At 39.9% G+C, this 19335-nt stretch overlaps 1 protein-coding gene across 2 annotated transcripts in view; it reads right to left on the bottom strand.

Moving 5' to 3' along the window:
* RASA1 (RAS p21 protein activator 1) overlaps positions 1–18219 on the bottom strand; it is a 54691-nt gene extending 36472 nt beyond the window's left edge. Inside the window, exons 1-3 of one of the 2 annotated variants that reach the window (XM_066181848.1) lie at positions 17722–18219; positions 2178–2327; positions 710–845 (exon numbers count right to left, since the gene is read on the bottom strand). In XM_066181848.1, coding sequence (XP_066037945.1) covers positions 710–845; positions 2178–2327; positions 17722–18104 — 669 coding nt within the window. In that variant the 5' untranslated portion in view covers positions 18105–18219. The remainder of the gene's footprint in view (positions 1–709; positions 846–2177; positions 2328–17721) is intronic. The other variant, XM_066181849.1, reaches the window with a different exon arrangement.
* Positions 18220–19335: the final 1116 nt, after the last annotated feature.

Raw genomic sequence — 19335 nt, 5'->3', positions numbered from 1 at the left:
TATTCTATACTGTAGAATCTTTCTCCCCAGCATTATGCCATTCCAAGGCAAAGAACTGGTAGCACCACTTATATTCATCTTGCCAGTTTTGTATTTCCAAAGCTCAAAACCACTGTCATCCAGAAACATGTAATTTGCTGCCTAAGAGACCAGTTATTTTACTTTTTCTTACACTTAGAGCAGAAGGAATGTCCAGAATTTTAACATTCAGAAACATCTTTATTCACATTTTGGGTTTTGTTACAGGGGGTATTTTGCAGTACTTTGTTTCATTTTAATTACTTTCATTGTTTTAAAGATGGGCATGTGAAAGAAACCATGGTTATCTCCAGGATGCATATTTGAAACCATTGTTAGATATGCAAAATGTCACAGAACAGTGAAGGTTACATTACAACAGTCCTCTTTATCAGCCAAGAACTCAGCATTTTCTTCCTTTCTCTGTTTACTTAAAATGACGTTACTACATTGGACAACAACTGCAATACCTCTATCTTCCTCATTATTTATTTCTATTGAATAGCAATTTTTTAAAAATCATTATTTCGTATCAGTAAAAATGCATTTTCAGACTCCTTATAGTGCCATGTATACCTATACAAAACTAGAGGAAACTTTCTAAAATTTTTTTCCCAAAGAAAATTCTGAATAGTGATTAATGTTAGAAACATTTTAGTGAATTAGTCTTCAGAATTTTCTATTTACTTGCCTCTGGAGGTGCTACTGGAAATAAGAGCTTTTCCCCCTTCAGCAAGCAGGACACATGACTGTAATAACCGATCAGGTCTGAGAGTGAAGCAAAGCGACGTCCACCAATATAATAGTCTCCACACATGGCAATAATCCTGTTAATAAAAAAAAAGCAACAGAAGCTTGACATTATAAAAATATTTGCTACCAATTTTTCTTGAAGAAAAGGAGATTAGGATCATGTTTAATTCTTAAAACAGTGCCTATATTCAACAAAACGCACTATTACAGGGTCTCTGTAAACATGTAAACAAATCTAATAAATATTTTATAAAAAAATTCATGTATATATTGTATGATCCACCAGTTTTTTTTATCTAAAGAAAGTGCTGATTCACAGAAAAAGACAGTACATCTGTCAGAACTAAATGAAATCAAAAAGAAAGAAATGTAAGTGTGATGTGAACATCCTGGAAAACTGAAATAATGCACTAATACACAACAGCATCGTTACTTTATCATGCATAATATATACCTTTTCTAATGCACATAAAGTAGCAAAGTACTTTAACAAAAAAATTACTACACTTCAAGACTATACAATGCAGAAAACAAGCACCATCAGAAATCAGTCATTTTGCTACAGATAGCTTAGCATCCCTATTAGAAGTTAAGAAATTACTTTGGAATAATCAAAGTATCTCCTTAAACTCTATATAAAAATTTGATATCTAATGGGAAAAAGCTCACATAATCATTTCAGCAGTTTAACAAAACAAAACCTTCTTACAAAACTGTTTTTTTCTTTAACGTTTGTGTATTTTCTTAAAAAAAGAGATTCTTTAATGCATAATTTGAATTAAACTGTTTCTCCCAAGAAGTAATATAAAATGCATACAAAGATTAATCTTCAGAGATTAAACCCAAGCTCGTAAGTGTATAGCACTGCAAGGGGAGTCAGAACGCAATGCTCAGGACATATGCTGAAAGCTGTTTCCAGCAAACCTTTTGATTACTAAACATATAATCTACTGGTGGGCTTCGCTTTGGGATTTTTTTCCGGTGGCTTTTGTTTGTTTGTTTGGGGGCCTTTGTTTTGGGTGGGGTTTCTTCCCCTCAAAATTAAAGAAGCAATCAGATGTTCTAGCACTTTAACTGTGCTAACTTCAATGACTAATATGGAACTGACACAAAACAATCTCCTTGACCAGCTAATGAAACCTGCACGGTGCTTTGTCTATTCAAACCACTTTAGGCAAGCTTCTCTATCCAGATATTTTTGGTTTCCTCACAATCCTGTTCTTCATCCTATAAAGTAATTTTAAAGTAGCAGGTTTTAAAACAATCAACACAATTAAAAAACTGTACCATAAAAGCAAAAAACGTCAAAAATACTGCATCATAATACAATCACTGTTTACATTATTGTGTACTGAAACAAAAAGTAGATAGATCACAGTATTCAAAATAAAACTCTTAATTCTCACCTAAAATGATTGACATTTGTTTTACTAAGGAATGAAAGCACAAATGAACCTGGTCTCCGATCACTCTCTCGAATAAGGTAACTTCCAGGTTTTCCTGCTTGTCGAAGACGTTCTTCTGCAATTGTTCTGTCAAGTTTTCCATGATACCACCTGAAAAAAAAGAGTAATAACGGGTGTCCTTAGAACCTAAGAGTTTCATTTACTCTCACAAAACAGACCTATGGAAGGAAGAAAATCTTTCAGTCAAAACCCACATAACTCCAAAACTTCGTTTCAAAGCTATGACACTGTTACAAGTTCAACCTCCTGGTTTACTTACTGCCAATAAACAGTATTTTTAAAACAGAAGTTTTTCAAATAACCTGCTTTTCCCAAGGAACAACCCTAAGTGGCAGAGGTTGTACACATATCATCAGTTTTTATCTCCTCCCTAATTGGTTTACTTTAAAGAAACAGAGACTGTGGTGACTGACCTGACTTGAAAGACAATTGTATTTTAAGTCTACACAGGTGTCAGTTCAGGCTGGGTATTTCAAAAGCACCAATGGAGAAGTGAATTCTATCAGAGTGTTCCTCAGCTGACAGAGAAGCTGCTGCAGCAAAGCCAGTAAAGAGCTGGACAGCAGTCATCAGGCCACCATCCAGCCCCAAAACCACCTTTCCTAATCACAATGCACACTCTATCAATCAAAAGTGAGTGCCGATGCATGGCAAATCACAGACTGCAAAATATGACAAAGGAAATCTTTAACCTACTGCTACCATTCACCTATCTCAATTCATTTATACAGCCTTTGTCAGAACACTTGTCCTACTCCAAATGATCAAGTACAACTTTTTTTTTTTTTCCCGCCCAAGAAAGGAGTGATGGAGAGCAGTTTCCAAAGACAGCCATTGCTCTTAGTACCTTCACCAAGCCACAGCATACTCCAGAGCTATATATCACAATAATTCATTAGCTCCTCCACCTTATTTTGCTTCATTAAACCTTCAATTTTACACTCAGAAACTGTCAGCTTCAAAAACAGCCACTGTTTCAAACAATTTAAATCCTACACCATTTCAGATCACATACCACTTAGTTCTAACAATTCACAGACTGTTCTGCAAGAGCCACAAACATGCAATTTAAAATGTATGTAAATGATCTCTCGAACTGATATATGCAAAAATACCAAATATTTCATGGCATAGCTTCAAAAAACCAAAAATTTAAAAGCCGAGCTGTTGATAAAATCTGAACAAAAGCAATTTTTTTTACAAAATGTAAACAAAAGCTGTGAGAGCTTTTATCAGAATAAAACCTTGATAAACTAAACCAAAACACATTATTTCACCAGTAGGAGCAGCACGAGCATAGATACTGTTTAACCTGCCAAAACTGGGTGCTTGCTAGTATTGCTCCCATTTGCTTCTCCTCCTCACCCTGATCAAAACAAGTTAAACAAGTAGAAGCACTGTTGTATCTGTACAATGTTTACAACTTGAAACTGCTGCAGGCCTAGTTACATTAGCAAGAGCCCGTGTCCTTCCATTCCAGCAAAGCAGCCTCATGAACAGAAACCTGTTGTTCAAAGACAGTCCACAAAGAAGTGGATCACACCTTCCCTACCAGAAGGGTCTTTTAGGAAATGAAGCAAAATCAAGACTGTTGATTTTGAAGTAATTAAGGTGAAATATTCTGTGTGTCACCATGCACTGCACAGATGAAACTTGAGCGAGGTTGTTCCCAATATGTTACAACTGGGCATTGCTATCCTGGAGACACTGACTTTCATGAAGCATAAAACTCCTCAGAGACCCAAGAAACTCACCTAATGAAGAAGCCAAGATTCCATTTCATGAAATCTATTTTACACTAAAAACAGATTCACCAAGCTTTAACTTGATCCTATTTACCACCCACTTGAGGAAAACAATCTTAATTCTATTGTGAGACACATTGTATTACAATGCCAAACTTAAAGAAAGGCACAATCTCAAAATGGAGACATGGGAGTCTTAATAAGAATGCAAATTACCAATAAAAAACAGAGTAAACAAAAAGGCAGGATCATATGCAAATAGAAGAATTTTTCTGTAAGAGACCAGAATTTCTAACAACAATAGCACAAATTCAGGTGCTCCAATTTTCAGTCCAGAACAAAAAAGACATCCTCCTAGCTGGTGACAGCAATATTTATATTGATATATCCCACATACTGGAGATCACATTCTCTAACACTCAACAGGCTATATTTATTTTGTCCCATTTGACACGTTTATATGAAGAGTACCAGAAGACATTTATTACCTGGTAAAGCATTTAAGGAAAGATTTCTTTTCTGAAATAATAATATTAATAAATTTCTGAGTGCAATTAAATTCAGTGTCACCGAGCCCATCTATAAAATGTTAACTTCTGATGGCAAAAAAACCACCGTATTTTACAGCTCACTCTGCATTAGTGCAATGTACCAAATTAAGAGTACTAGCCACAGAAATAAATATTAACACTAAATTTAATACAAATGCCAGTAAAGCAGTCAATATTGAGCAATGATAAGAGAAGACAGCTCAAGTGATATCCCCAGGAAACCTCTGCAGATTTCATACATCTTTAAAAAAATAGGATACATACTCAAGTGCAAGCTTGTATAATACCATTAGAGTAAGCAAAATTATTTTTAAGAAATAACTGCATTTTTTTTTTCAGATAGCAGAGTTTCATCAATAGATAAAAACAGTTCATTCAAGCAATATACAATCTAGGTGCGCTGAAAGATATCACTGTCAGAAGCGCATGTCTTATAACTCATCCTGTTATCACCAGTTTTCAGCATTATAGAAAGATACACTCTGCAACCTCCCATCAGTGTCTTCAAGGGCTTTAATAGCAAATAGTAAAAACTGCTTTACAAAACTGCAGTATTCAATCTCATTTCAGAATATGGACTAATCTAACAAGCACTTATAAAAGATTTTAAAATCTCCTATGTTGTATTATCAGTTACAAAGGAAGATCCATCCAAGTCAGTGCTATCCAAAAAAGGACAAGAGAAATGGGTAAACTACAGAGCTAGCCATACTCCTAATTTCATCAGAGAACAGAGCGCAGGACACTGAAAGATATGAACAGGCTACCATAATTTCTGAGAGGAAATAAAGTAACCCCCAGATGCTTTGGTTTAGCTCCAATGACCTGAGTGAAGCCCAAACTCAGTATTTCTGCAAAAATACATCACAAGAAACCACCTCTCCCTCTGAGTTTTCTAAGTCAAGATTTACAACTTAAATATTTTGCAATAAAAACAGCTTCAAGTTTAATGTTTTCAGTCAGAAGCAATGCTAACCATCCACAAGATTCTTAATGGATGCAAAAGGAATTTCTATGTATGGTGTACTATAAGTCTCATGAAAGGAATTAAAGTTTGGATAGGAAGGTACCACATTAAAAACCTGCCTACCTGTTCATAAATAAGTTACCAAGTGACTGTGACGTACAAGTGCCTGCACTCAAAACTCTAGCTCACTATTACTCAGATGTACATCCTCCATCATTGCCAAAGACAAGGTCCCTATAATTTCTCACCAGTCACCTCTGCTTGTTTGGCCTAATCCTGCCTAGGAACACTTCTGTACTCCTAACATTAGCTTTGCATGTTTTTAAATGCTGACAATCCACTACTCTCACTTTTGAGCAAACATAATTCAATGACATTCAGAATCACAGCTAGTACTCTAACAATGCAGTTGCTGTTATGACATGAATTGAAAGAGAGTAAGTAGCCTTGCAAGCGTACTTTGTGAAACTATTAAATTATAAAATGTCCTATCAATTATAGATTACAATACAGGTGGTTTTTTCCTGTGGCCACCTGTTTAACTTGCCTGCTTTAAGAAACTTGTGCAATTGTTCTCTATTTTGCTTCTAAGAGGATAACAATAAAAGGCTTCCATGTTTCAGAAACCTGTTGAAACTGTGCATGAAAATACATCTGCCAATTTATTTCAAAAGCAGCACGTTCAAAACTCCAACCCTATCTATCACAATTTAATTACAGCAAGCAGACAGAACAAAGACACAACATCACAAAGAGCTTCTATATCCATGCAAGCAACATGCAGGTGTGCAGAAGAACGGTGCCTACAACACTGCCACATGGAGTGGCTGACAACCATATGACAAGTCATGAACCTCACGGAATGAGCTGCACTGCAGTCAGAGTTGTCACCTCTGGTCCACACACAAACAGGAGATCCCTGTATTTTCCCATGCTCCACAGAAGATGCTGGGTAGTCACACCAGTCCCATTAGGCCCAGCCAGCCCCTTCTACTGTGAGGAGGAATGCAGTTACACAGCACCCCTTTAGCAAGTTCACAGTACAGCTATAAGGCTTCCGGCCCCCAGCACAGCCCCAACACCACAAGGAACCATGTAAGAACAAGCCATTCACAAAGAAGTAGCAGACGGTGAATTTACCATATGGAAGGAGGCAGCTGCTATTACATGTGGAAGCATGTCACATTGTACAACCAAATCTTTATTTACATATTTCCTTCTTAGATGTGAGAAAAGCAAGTATGAAGCTTTGCTGCCTTACTAAAGGATTTTGCTCTTAGAGTACACTGCAATTTATACTTAGGAACACAGTAGGTAAGGGAGAAGAGAATGCAAGAGAAAGTGCCGAAGGGGAGTAAAAGTGAGTTTCAGCAACTTAGTACAAATAAAGATGTTGATAACAGCTGTAGACTTCTCTATTTCCATCTAGAAAAAGCTGCGATGCACAGGAAAAACGGTCTTTAAATGCCACACCCACTTCACTCAAGGCTCTTCTCAGCTAGATCATGATGCTTCAAGAACAGCTGTAGTAACATAGAATTTGTAGGAATCAGGGTCAGAGCTCCTCTCCTATGAGTTCAGACTCTGCCTTAATGCCTTTCACACATTAGAGATTCTTGTTACCACCTCGGACTACGAGCTCTGTTTCAATTAGAGGCAAAAGAAAGCAAGGATTACTTTGAACTGGGAAAATCCTCAGTATCAAAAGACACATAAAAATCTCAAGGCATTTCATGAAGACAAAGGAAAAAAATTACACAACAATATATTCTGAATTATAACTTTTGTCTTCTTATTCTGTTAACATCAACCATCCTCCTCTCAAGCTTTCCATGTGAAGACTGTCTTTCGGGGTGAATCACAGGGATGGGACTATCTCACAGTCATTTGTGCCAGGAATTGCCACTGTATCCCCCCAGGTACCCTACAGCTCAGGGGACATCACAAGAGGCGTAAACTCGGCCTAGAATCCTGTGGGGCATGGGGCCAGGACTGCCCCTTCCCCTTGGCAATCGAGGAGAAGGGGCACATGGGTGACAGTGAGTGTGGCTGGCCTACAATATTGCTACCCCGTGGTTTTCGGCAGTGCGACCAAAACCGGCTGTTTGCTTCCTTCACTCCTTGCTGCAAGGGAACCCAGAGCCAATGCCTGTGTGCTGCCAGGAGCCAGGGCTCCCATCACCTGGGAAGGTCCCACTCTTGTATGGGAGTGCACCTGCTGGCCACAAGACAGTGACCGCAGCGTCCCTGCCTCACCAGACCCCGCTAGCAACTCTGCCGGTCGTGACTGTAATTACACCAGAGGGGAAAAGTGACACTTAACAGATGAGAAAACTTCGGGGGTGTTTGTTTGTTTGTTCTGAGAAATATATAATATATAGTATATCTATCTATCTATCTATCTCATATATGTTTGCTAGTAAAGGACTGTTATTCCTTTTCCTATATTTTTGCCTGAACACCTCGTAATTTTGAAGTCACAATAATTTTGAGGGAGGGGCTGTTTTTCCATTCCAGGAAGGTTTCCACCTTCCTTGGCAGATTATCTGTCTGGCAGATACTGTCCTTAGAAGATTTTAAAGCAAGACAAGATTCAACGCTCCTATTCACTGCTGAAGTTTCATTTCAGCCTTACAGCTTCTCCCAGCTAAACTGCACTCTCAGTTTAACTATTTTTATACAGATTCTGCCTTTTATACCTCATTTCCCATTTCTGTCCTATTTGTAAGGTGTGATACTGCCTTTGTGCATTAATTTGTAGAGACAAGACTAAACTAAATTTCAGTTAGATTTTACTACATTCATCTCCTTTTTCCATCTTCATAGTTATTATTTAGTAGTTACTAACTTTTGACCAAGTCTTTGCAGTTCTCCACATCACAAAACTTTGCTAGCAGAAAAACATCTGCCAATATACTAGAATGGATGCACCTCTAAGATAAGCAGTTGAAATTAACTTCTAGCCAAGTAAGTGCTCTTTGTCCAGTGTGCATGATCCTGAGTGTTATAGTTCTAGGAACACGAGGGAGAGATTTTCATCCCTTTTGCTTTCCTACGAATTTTTCTAAGAGGCACTTAAGCCTACCTACATAAGCCTAACAAAGACTCATTCTGCTTTTCTCATTTGACTGCTCCTAAATCTCTCAAAAACAGCACAGGGAAAACTGAACTGTGCTGCGCTACAAGACTAGGAACCAGCCAACTAACATGGAAAGTCACCACCACAGGCACTCACATTAGCTGTGCCAGCCTGTTAACTGCGGGACACGCACGCACCTCTGCCCTGCACACACCTCCACAAAACAGACACCAAAACTCAGCAGAGTTTATGTCAGCCCTGAGCTAGAACTAAACAGATCAACCAAAAACCTCAGTATGTCTTAACAGACTATGAAAACATGAAATAGCAAGGTAAGTATACAGTAAAAAGAGTAATACATTTAAATAATTCCACAAAGGGCAGAAAGCTTCTAAAAGTTGCAATTGTTGCAGCAAACAATGCCATAATTTTAGAAGAGGCAGAGCATACTATCCAACAGCATACTATCCAACACTGAGAAGACTGACTGCCTATCTCATTTTCACAAGAACCACCAATAAGCAAGTGAAACACAGCTAAACTTCATGAAAAACAGCTTTTGAAACAGCTGGCATTTTTCTTACTGAAGAATCAGATTAGGAAATGAATTCTGGAACTCATTAAAGGCCTTAGCAAAAACTTTCCACTTTTACGTGCATTTTTACCATCCATGGTCTCAGGTGAAAAATACACCTTTTTTGAGTAACTAGCTCTGAAACACTGTTAATAAGGCTACATAAATGAGCAGATACTCTTGACAATAACTAAGGAATTTCTAAGATGTTGTTCAATTTGTCTGCCATTACCCCTCATTAAATGTAGCAGAGGCTCTTTCATCTTCCTCCTCCTCCTTGCACCTCACTCTCTTTAATCAAACACAGGTTTTGGTTTTGTGCTCCACTCTCACCTCCTCCTGCAAGCTGGATTGTTTTGAGAGAGATGTATCATATCCATGGATGGATTAACTGCTTCTATAATGAGAAAACCCTGAAAGTTTTTTATGCACTAGTAATCAAACCCTCACCCGAACTGTGAACATTTGAACATGTTCCAATCTTCCAACATGCACTAGGAACCTAGAGTACAACCCATACAGAACAAATCTCACAGCATAACAAAAAAATTGTGTGTAAAACCGAGAAAAAGAAAAACCCCACCTGTTTCTAGACTGAAATATAGATTGGGATAATTACTACAGAGCTTGGTAACATGCTGCTTTTAGAGAACAAAGACATTTCTCTCACATCCTTTTTGTTTTATTTTAAGAAACAGAAATTTAAAAAAAAATTCAAAGATGCTTAGAAAGGACAAAAATCCATGAAAGAAAGAAACTGAGGAAAAAATGTTGTTTGAATAAGATAATGCAAGCAGTCCCTTCATGTTCAGTACTAGGCAAGTATCCAACCTTGAATCCTGTAACACCTCTAGTGCTAACTCTACTAACAAATGGCAATATTGAGAAGAAATTGATTGACTTATGAACATTCCTAAATTTTATAAATAAAAAATAATGCCATTTATCTATAAAATAACCATACAAAGCCTAATAAGCCATAAACAGAATTTCCTTTATATAGCTAAACATTTACATACAGATACATAAAACTTATGGAAATCAAGAGGTAGACTCAAAACCAAGAACAATAAAAAAGATCAAAATTTAAGAGAAACATCTTACACAAACCGACACATAATTACCGTATGATTGCTGAGTAGATTACCAAAAATTGGCTAAACCTAGATGATGATCATGCCAGTCCACCCAGCTATATGCATCTGCAGCCGGAGTTCTGTGTCCAGTTCTGCTCCACATAATCCAAGAAAGATGTGAACAGGCCAGAGAAGATCCAAAGGAGGGACACTAAGATGAGCAAATGGCTGGAGAGCCTATCCCATGAGGAATGAAGGACCTAGGTCTCTCCTCTCTGAAGAAAGAAAGGCTAAGGGGCATGTCATCACAGTGTTCCAGTAGTTAAAATTATTCACTGACACAACCTCACTCAGTAGGAAGAAAAACCGCACCGGAAGTTTTCAAGGTGTGAATGGACAGGTTGCAAGATAATCTCAGTTATACTCCCTGTCCCCCAAAAGGCTGGGACACAAGAACTTTCAAGGTCCATCCCAATCTGGGCTAATTTATGGTTCTATGATTCTATATATTCCAACCCTGATGAAATTTTATACTCACAAGAATGAGTATAAAGAAACCACAAACTACTAGCACTTGAGGATGAACAACTGTTGATATTTCAGTTTAGGAAAAAACACCAACAAAAAAAATTGGTATGGTGTGAAGCTGGTCTAAAAAGTAGCCAAAAATACTGAAATTTGAACACAAAAATCGATTTTGTGGATCTGATCTTCATAAGAATCAGACTGTAACTTGCCATAACACACTGCATACACCAAGTGTCCTGGAAACCTCAATACTCCATTCCTGAAATATGACTGGAGCTTTGAAATTAATCTAGCAACACTGGGTACACTAATTTGTATATGTGAATAAAAAACATAATAAATAAATAATAACATAATAAAAAAATAATAAAAACAGACCCCAGATGTAAAAGCTAGGTATTTGAAGCAAATTATTGAATATTTAAGAGGCACTGATAGCTACTTTAGAAAAACCTCTTTAAAGGCAGATTCATCTTTTTAAAGATAAGCTTTTACCAGAGAAATGAGGATATGTGTCTATACAGAAAGTAATGAAATATTCTTTTTGCCAACCTAAAAATTTCCTGTACTTTCATTACAAATCTCCCCTATTAGCAACTGTCCTGACTTTATTCCTGACTAATTACAGTAAGAGTTTTCAGCCAACAGATCCTGTAACATGGATCCTCACCTATGAATAGTATCTTTATACATAAAGATAGAAACACTTGAGTTGGGATGACCACTGGGGATCATCTAGTCCAGCCTTGCCCACCTTTCAACCCCAGCTCAGGCAGGAGCAGCTACATCTGGTTGCTCAGTCAGGGCTGTCTTCCATTGGGTTATGAACACCTTCAATGATGGAGACTTCATGACCACTCTGAGCAATATTTGTCACTGTTTGATCACCTTCATCATTAAAAAAATACAAACAAAGCAACAAATAAATGAACAAAAGCATCCTGTTGTATTTAAATGGAAATTCAAGTTTTTTCATTTGTCTCTATTGCCTCTTGCTCTGTCACCTCACACCACTGAGGTCAGTCTGGTACTCTCATCTCAACTCGTTCCACATGATTTTTATACTCATGTTTAAGACCCACTCAACTTCCTCTTCTTCAGGCTCAACAGCTCCTGATTTCTCTGCATCTCTTTATCTGACAGATGATGCAGTCCCTTCACCACCCTGACACCTTGCACAGACCTCTCTCAAGTCACCCCGTGACTGTGCTGTACTGGCGAGCCCACCACTGAATTCCTCAGGTGTGTCCCACCAGCGCTGAGCAGAGAGGAACAATGATCCCTCTTCAAGCTGCGGACAATACTCCTCCCAATGACACCCTAGATACCATCAGTCTTCTTCCCCACACAGGCACATTGCTAGCTTTGTGCACATCCACACATCCACACGCCTCTCTGCAGAGCTGCTTTCCAGCTGCTTAACCCCACCACTTGCTTGGGGATACTACTACCCAGCGCCAGAGCTCTGTGTTTCCTTTGGTTAACTACACAAGATCTCCTGCAGTGCAATTCTCCAGCCTGTCCACATCACCTGGGATGTCAGCACAACTACCTGGTGTTTCAGCTACTCCTCCTTCAGTTTTGCATAATCTGTGAACTTGCTAAGGGTGCAGGCACCCTGTGCAAGCATCCAGGTCAGGTATTGCCCCTGGAGGCACCCTAGGGAACACCTCCAGTAATCTGCCTCTATCTGGACTTCAAGCTGCTGATCATCTTGCTATTCCCAGTCATTCAACCAGTTTTCAATGCACCTCATGTCCTTTTACCAAATCTGTACTCTTGTCAGTTTGTCAGTAAGGAGACTATGGAAGAGAGTGTCCAAAGCCTCACTAAAGCTATGGCAAACTCTCTCCGTTTTTCCCTTAAGTCAGTGATCACATCACAAAAGGCTCTTAGGTGGGTTAAGTACAATTTTCCCGTAACAAATCCATGCTGATTACTCCTCAGCACCTTCAGCAGTAAGTATGATTTAAAGATACACTAATTTAATAACAAACTTTTTTCTGCTCTATCACTATAAAGAGTGATAAAGCAGGTATTTTATATAAAAACTATTAAGGACCATCTTCTACTAGTCTTCAGCTAGTACATAAAAGTAAATAAAGCAGGTCAAGTATACAAACTCTGTCTAGCACTGTAACATTTTACTGGTACTAACCATACTCTGCAGGGACACTGAGGAATCAACCCTGCAATACTTATGTACAGCACAAGGATGATGTTAAAACAAGCCAACTTCTCCTCCCTCCTACAGTGCCTACCAGCAAGACATATAACAGGACTCTTGTTTTGTTTGGGAAAAAGATATGAAAGAAACTGGAAAACTACTACATCAGTTTTACAAATTTACGCCTGAATCAAAATATGGAATGCTACACTGAGGAGACCTAAGCCCTCAACAGAAAATTTGTGTTCCTCTTCCCTTCAAAACCACAAAACAAACACACAAAAAAGGGTGAAAAAACACAGCACAGTATTATGCTTCTCAGTGGGGTAGGCTAGTAGATGAACTGCCAAAGTCCCACCCTGATATTATGGGACTCAATCTGTGACATGAAATAAAAACTAAAAGAGCAGGTCAAGAGACTCTAGTCACTGTTTAAACAAAATTACATTATCTGATGTTAACCAGACATACTGACTAAAGTACTGAAAAATCATCCTCAAACTTCTTGCTTCAAATCCTGTTCTACTTCTGGTTTTATTTATTTGAAGTTTTCATTTACCTATGAACTAACACTACTGCTTCACTTTCTGTAGCAGGTCAGGTACAATGTTGTTCTGCTGTTGTTCAACCACTGCTGTTTAAGCACTCATTTAAGACAGTACTTCTAACACCACACATCCAGCCAGAAGTAGCCCAGATTACATTAGCCACCAACTTCAGAAAAATAAGTTCTCTTCCACGCACACCAGGAACTGATGGGGAAATTAATGATCTAAAAAAAGAAAATATTCAATGCTAACTACATTAGCAGCTGAATGAAGAAACCTCATATGCAGAATACTACTGACATCACATTTCATATTCTTAATACAGTACCTAACTGAACACGCCAACATTATTTCCTCATGGTTTACAGTGAAATAGATTCATTCATTAGTCTGGAAAAAGGCCTTCTTCAATTATTCAGAAAAGATTTTTTCATGAGGTACTGAAACAAATGCAGAACTCTCAGCTTGCCACCTTGGATACTCAGGTGAAGATAGAACTTCACTCTCTGATCAGGCAGAAAAATGTTCAACTTTAATGCGATCCATTCTTACTTAATATTTCTCTACTTGTCTTCATCTTCAGTGCTTTTTCTTGCTATTATGTTGCCTGAACAAGCACCAAAAGTGACTGTAAGAATATGTCTGCTTTGGGCAAGATTTGTTTTAACTAGACAGCATTTTAACAGCCTATTTCGTTTTGTGTGGTTGATCACTTTCAGATTTCAACTGATTTACATTTCAAACAGATAAGCACTGTTCAAGAAACACCATATGAAAATGCCAGGTTTGCTGCAACACTGGAACTGCTCCTGCCACATTACTGCAACACTAGGATGATATATAGTAATTTTGTCAGCAAAGATCTTAAATCAAATATAAAACAGAATCAGCATTCATTCATTAAATCAAAGGCATTTGCACTACTTGGGCCTCTGTCACTGAGCTCTGCAAATGGGGCAGAAAGCAAGGGAAAAAATGACCTAGGCAAACACAGAGTTGCCCATTTCATTCCCTAGTATCCTGTGCCTCCCACCTAGCATTAAGCTGCAACACAAACACACCACTGCTGTGTTCCATAAAATGAAAACCCACACACACACTGAACAAACAAACCTCAAGGTAGTTTTAGTCCAGATCGAATACACACTAAAAGAATACATATTCCCCAGATCTCCCTGAACAAACTATATAAAAAACATCCTGATGAGAAGTGCAGAACCTGCTCATGCTTAATTTCCCATCTCTTTCTATCAGTTACTATGAAAGCCAGAATGTCAACTTTACACTATTTAAAAGCATACTCATGTTTAAAAAAACATTTGTAACATCTTTACAGCCTAAAACTTGAAAGACTAGGAACTCATACTTTGTCTGGGTTTTGAGTTTTTTTGTTTGCGTTGGGCTTGTTTTTTTCACTTGCAAAGCAAGCTCAAAGAAGCAGTGATAAAAGTTGTGCCAAAGTTTATGCAGAATGCTTTATATTATTTCATTTTATTCTTAGAAGTCTAATCTAAGGTTGGAGTTTGAACCTGGAAAAACCAGCAGCAACATTTATCAGATATTTCTCTCTGAAGAGAGTAGCCACTCAGGAAATCCTAAATTGCAATGCATGCCCATGGGAAGGCAAAGAAACCTAGTGAGTTGGTACTACTATAAAAGAAATTACCTTTGCATTCTTATGAAGGAGGATAGTAATTTTGTATTATGGCAAGGCCAGGAGTGAAGAGCACTCTCAAATTTCAGATGTACACATAAAACACTGTAAGTAATGAAGACAAACAAAGCCATGTGACAGAAGTGTGAAATCATTGATCAAGTCACCCTGCATTCCTTCCATAAAAACTGAATGAATAAGGAGGAAGTGGGAAACGGTGGAGCTGCCAATCAAACAAATGGAACAGCAGTCCTGTAATCATATCCAACTGGAGAAATTTAATACAAATTTAAATTGACAGATCAATTAGTCTTTTCAAAGACCCATACTGGAGCTTCCCTTATATACGATGACAGATTAATACTGATCTCTGGTTTTGGTAATAAATCAGGAGTTCTCATTCTACAGAAGCAGATGGTATAATTACAAAGAAAGGGCATTTCCAAAATAAAACAGCAGTACTGAAAGGAGAGAATTTACTACTGACATATACCAACGTTATGACTTAATTGAAAATAGTAAAAACTGATGCTGCAAACCACAAATAAGAGAATGACTGAAACAGAAAGACGTTTCTAAATCATCAGACAACTTAAATATTTTATGGAAAAGTCACACACCAAGGATAAAAATTACAAAGATAAAGCTTATGTATTTGGAAGTACAAACTTCTGAATCAATATCTAGATGTGCTTTACTCCTTGTCTGCTCCAGTATTACGTTCGACTGAAAAATTCACTCAGAATTGTAGATGTAACAATTAATTCAGTATCAAAAACTGATTACTCATTAATAATTGTCCTCCTTTCCAAAAATATTGTAAAAAGCTTGATGTTTGGCTTTTTCCTCAGTTTCCTGAAGAACTTAGCCAGATCTAACAGAAGCACTCTACATTTCAGAGAGTCAAACCAGAAAAGTAAAATCCTGTCCCTCATGTGCTTGGCACACAATTCTGAAGAAGTACTTTGCTTTTTATGTGCTTCCATTTCCCAGATTTCTTTCAAAACTGCCTAATCCTATTTCTAGCTCATTATGGACTTCTACAAATTTAAGACTATTCAAACACATTCAGAACACTATTCAGAAAACAAGGCTTTAATGTTTACAAACTTTCACACAAAGCTCAGAAACTGAAAGGATGAAGGACTGCTACAAAGTCTGTCAAGGTTAGACAGAATAATTTTAAAATAAATCCTATAATATTACAATTTTATGTCCTACTTAAAATGATAATGGCTCCTGAAATCCTTAAAGTATGTAACATAATGCAGAAGTTAACTCTGTCAGCCAAGCTATGACAGAATATAAAGAAAGAACCCAAAATTCACACGCATTTTTAGGTTAACTATCTGACCTATCTATATATATGTACCTTTAAATACAACTGTACGTTACTCCCTAAATTATCCACTATACTTGCGAGAACTTCAGGAACAACATATTTATATAAACGATACTAATGAAAAATTTAAGCTTCTGAAACAATTTCATTTGGGGGAGAATATGATAAGGATATGGAAAGTTTCTTTTCTATTCTAACACACACCTTGGAAGAGATTTGCATAAACCTGCAGTTTTTTTACAGTGAAATCCAAAGGTTGTGTTTAGAGAACTTTCCAATCACATGGATTCTATATAACATTATCTGATCTTATATTTCACACAACATAAACAAAGAACTAGTCTGTCTCTAGTGCAAGATTCTTTCTATTACCAGCATAGCAGGAATCCTAATTAACCTGATGCACGGATAAATGCAATAAAACCTAGCTGTAAGTTTACAGTTTACTCCAAATGTCTCCTCTCTCCAAGCATAACTTAAATAAAAACAACTCTAAATTGGTTGAGCAGCACAACAGTTAAAAAATTTCTAAAAATATTCCTTTGTTAAGGCTTTTAAATTAGAAATTATTTCAATTCATTTAAAATCCATGATTCAAGACTGCCTCAATTTTTAAAAAGATCCAACACGTGGGCATTACTGTGGCTGTGTTTCTGTATGAAATGGAAAAGATAGGTTGCCTTCCTTTTTTTTTTTTTTCAGCAGGAAGCAATGCAATACAAAATGACGGCATGGTAAATAAAGTATTTTATGCCATGAATAAGGTTTTTTAATCTATTTACAGAAATTAAGTTTATAGCTCTACTAAGAAAGGGCTACCAGTGGCTGGAAAAGTCTCCCCAACAGATCCTTTAAATCACAACCGGAATAGCTCACTCTTCCAGGCAGCCTGCAGTATTGCTATGAAAACTTGCAAAAAACTAACCCAAACGCCTTTTTCCCATGAGCAGATCCCGCTCAGTACCAGAGGATCAGCACCCGGCGAAGGGGATGGAGCCCGACCACCCTGCTGCAGCCGCTCACCCTCCCGGGTTGCGGGTGGGCTGCCCTCCGCAGAACCCGAGCACTGTCCCCGTGAAGCAAACTTCCTGCTGGAACGGAACCGGAGGAGGGAGGGAAGGTGAAGGGGTGGGACGCAGAACTTCTGCGAGACTTCCAGCCGAGTTTGACACACACTTTCCCCGGCTAGCAGTGGGGGCCCGGCGGCGCGGTACCCACTCCCAAGGACTGAGGCGGGGGCGGTGGGTACTCACTGATTGGTGGGGGGCGCGTTGAGCGGAATGGCCACCTCCTCTTCCTCGTACTCCGGCCCGTCCAGCGAGTCTCCCTCGTCCACTGTCCCCAGACCCCCGGCCAACGGGGGCGGCGGCGGCGGCAGCGGGGGGAAGCCGGGATCGGCAGCCCCAGCGCCCGCCGGAGGGGCTGACCCCGCGCCCAGCTCCAGGAGCCCCAGAACCGAACACAAAGCCGGCCCGCCTGGGGGGCCGCCGCCGACAAGGAAAGGGCCTTGGGGCTCCGGCGCCCGGCCCCGGCACAAGGCGGGGCAGTGCCCCAGCTCCCCGGCGGCAGCGGCTCCCGCCGTCCCGGCCGCAGCGCCCGAGCCGCCCTCCTCAACCGTGGCCTCGGCCGCCATCATGTTGAGCCTCGCCCCCCCTTCCGCTGGCCGCCTCACGCCGGGGAGGAGGCGACAAAGGGGCTCCGGGCCCCTGCCCCCACCCCGCCCCGGCACGCAGCGGAGCCGGGACGCGGCCGAAACTTCCCGGCGGAGACGGGCCGGGAACAATGCCCGGCTGGGCGGGGGCTGGGCCGCTCCGCAGGGCCCCGCGCGGCTGCCTCGGCCCGCGGCCGCCCCAGGGAAGCGCCGCCCGCCCGCCGGGAGAGCTCCGCGCTTGCGCGGCACCTCTGCGTCTGCGCGGGCGCCGCGGCGCCGAGCGGGCTGTGCCGGACGCGGGTGCCGACGAGCCCGGCCGTGCGGGCCCGGGAAACAAATGGCTAGTTCCGCGGGACTGGGGTAGGATCCACTAGTTCAACCCAACAGGAGCACTGTAACTCTGAACTCTTGTGATCCAGCGCCGGATCCAAGATGCCTTTTGAACCCCTCCAGGGATGATGACTCCATTCCCTCCCTAGGCAACGTGTTCCAATGCCTGACCACCCTAACAGTGAAGAGACGCCACTGGGTGTCTTCCAGCTCAGCTTATTCTGATCGATTCTGTGTAGTCTGAATCTCCCCCTTCTCGGTGTGGTCCTGCCGTTGCAGGCACAGCAGAAGAGACCAGTCTCCACCTCACTACGCCCCCCCCTTCAGATATTGACAGAACAAGTGGGAACGGTTTTGTCAGGGGAGGATTATACGGGATATTAGGAAAAAAAATTTCACTGAAAGGTTGAACAAGCACTGGAACAGACTCCTGGGCAACGGTGGACTTGCCATCCATGAAAGCGTTCAAAAACCTTGTGGATGTGGTGCATGGGGACATGGTTTCATGGTCAGTGTCAGGGTGATGGTTGCACTTGATGATCTTGGTGGTATTTTCCAACCTTAATGATTCTGATCCTATTCTAACAATTTTTAAAATACATCCTGGTGGTACTGTTTGCCTTGTAAGAATTGTGACTCCGTTGCTACTCTACTCTGTACTTCCCTGAAAGTGCATTTTTTCATGTTACTCAAGCTTGCAACTTTCAACCCTGCCTTCTGCACACCAATACCTATCTTCATCATCAACCGTTTTTCTCCCTCAAGTGGGTTTACTTGCTACATTAGCTTCAATTCACACCTAAGTACCTCTGGGATCAAGAAGACATCATGTGATTGCCATTACCAGGCAATGCAATATGTAGATATCTTTAGGGTTTTTTTTCCT

The sequence above is a fragment of the Chamaea fasciata genome, unplaced genomic scaffold (genome assembly GCF_029207755.1).
Source record: "Chamaea fasciata isolate MVZ Bird 193981 ecotype frontalis unplaced genomic scaffold, bChaFas1.0.hap1 SCAF_4, whole genome shotgun sequence".
Taxonomy (NCBI): Eukaryota; Metazoa; Chordata; class Aves; order Passeriformes; family Sylviidae; genus Chamaea; species Chamaea fasciata.
The sequence above is the reverse complement of the archived record's forward strand: the minus strand, read 5'-3'. Positions and strand labels throughout refer to the sequence as shown.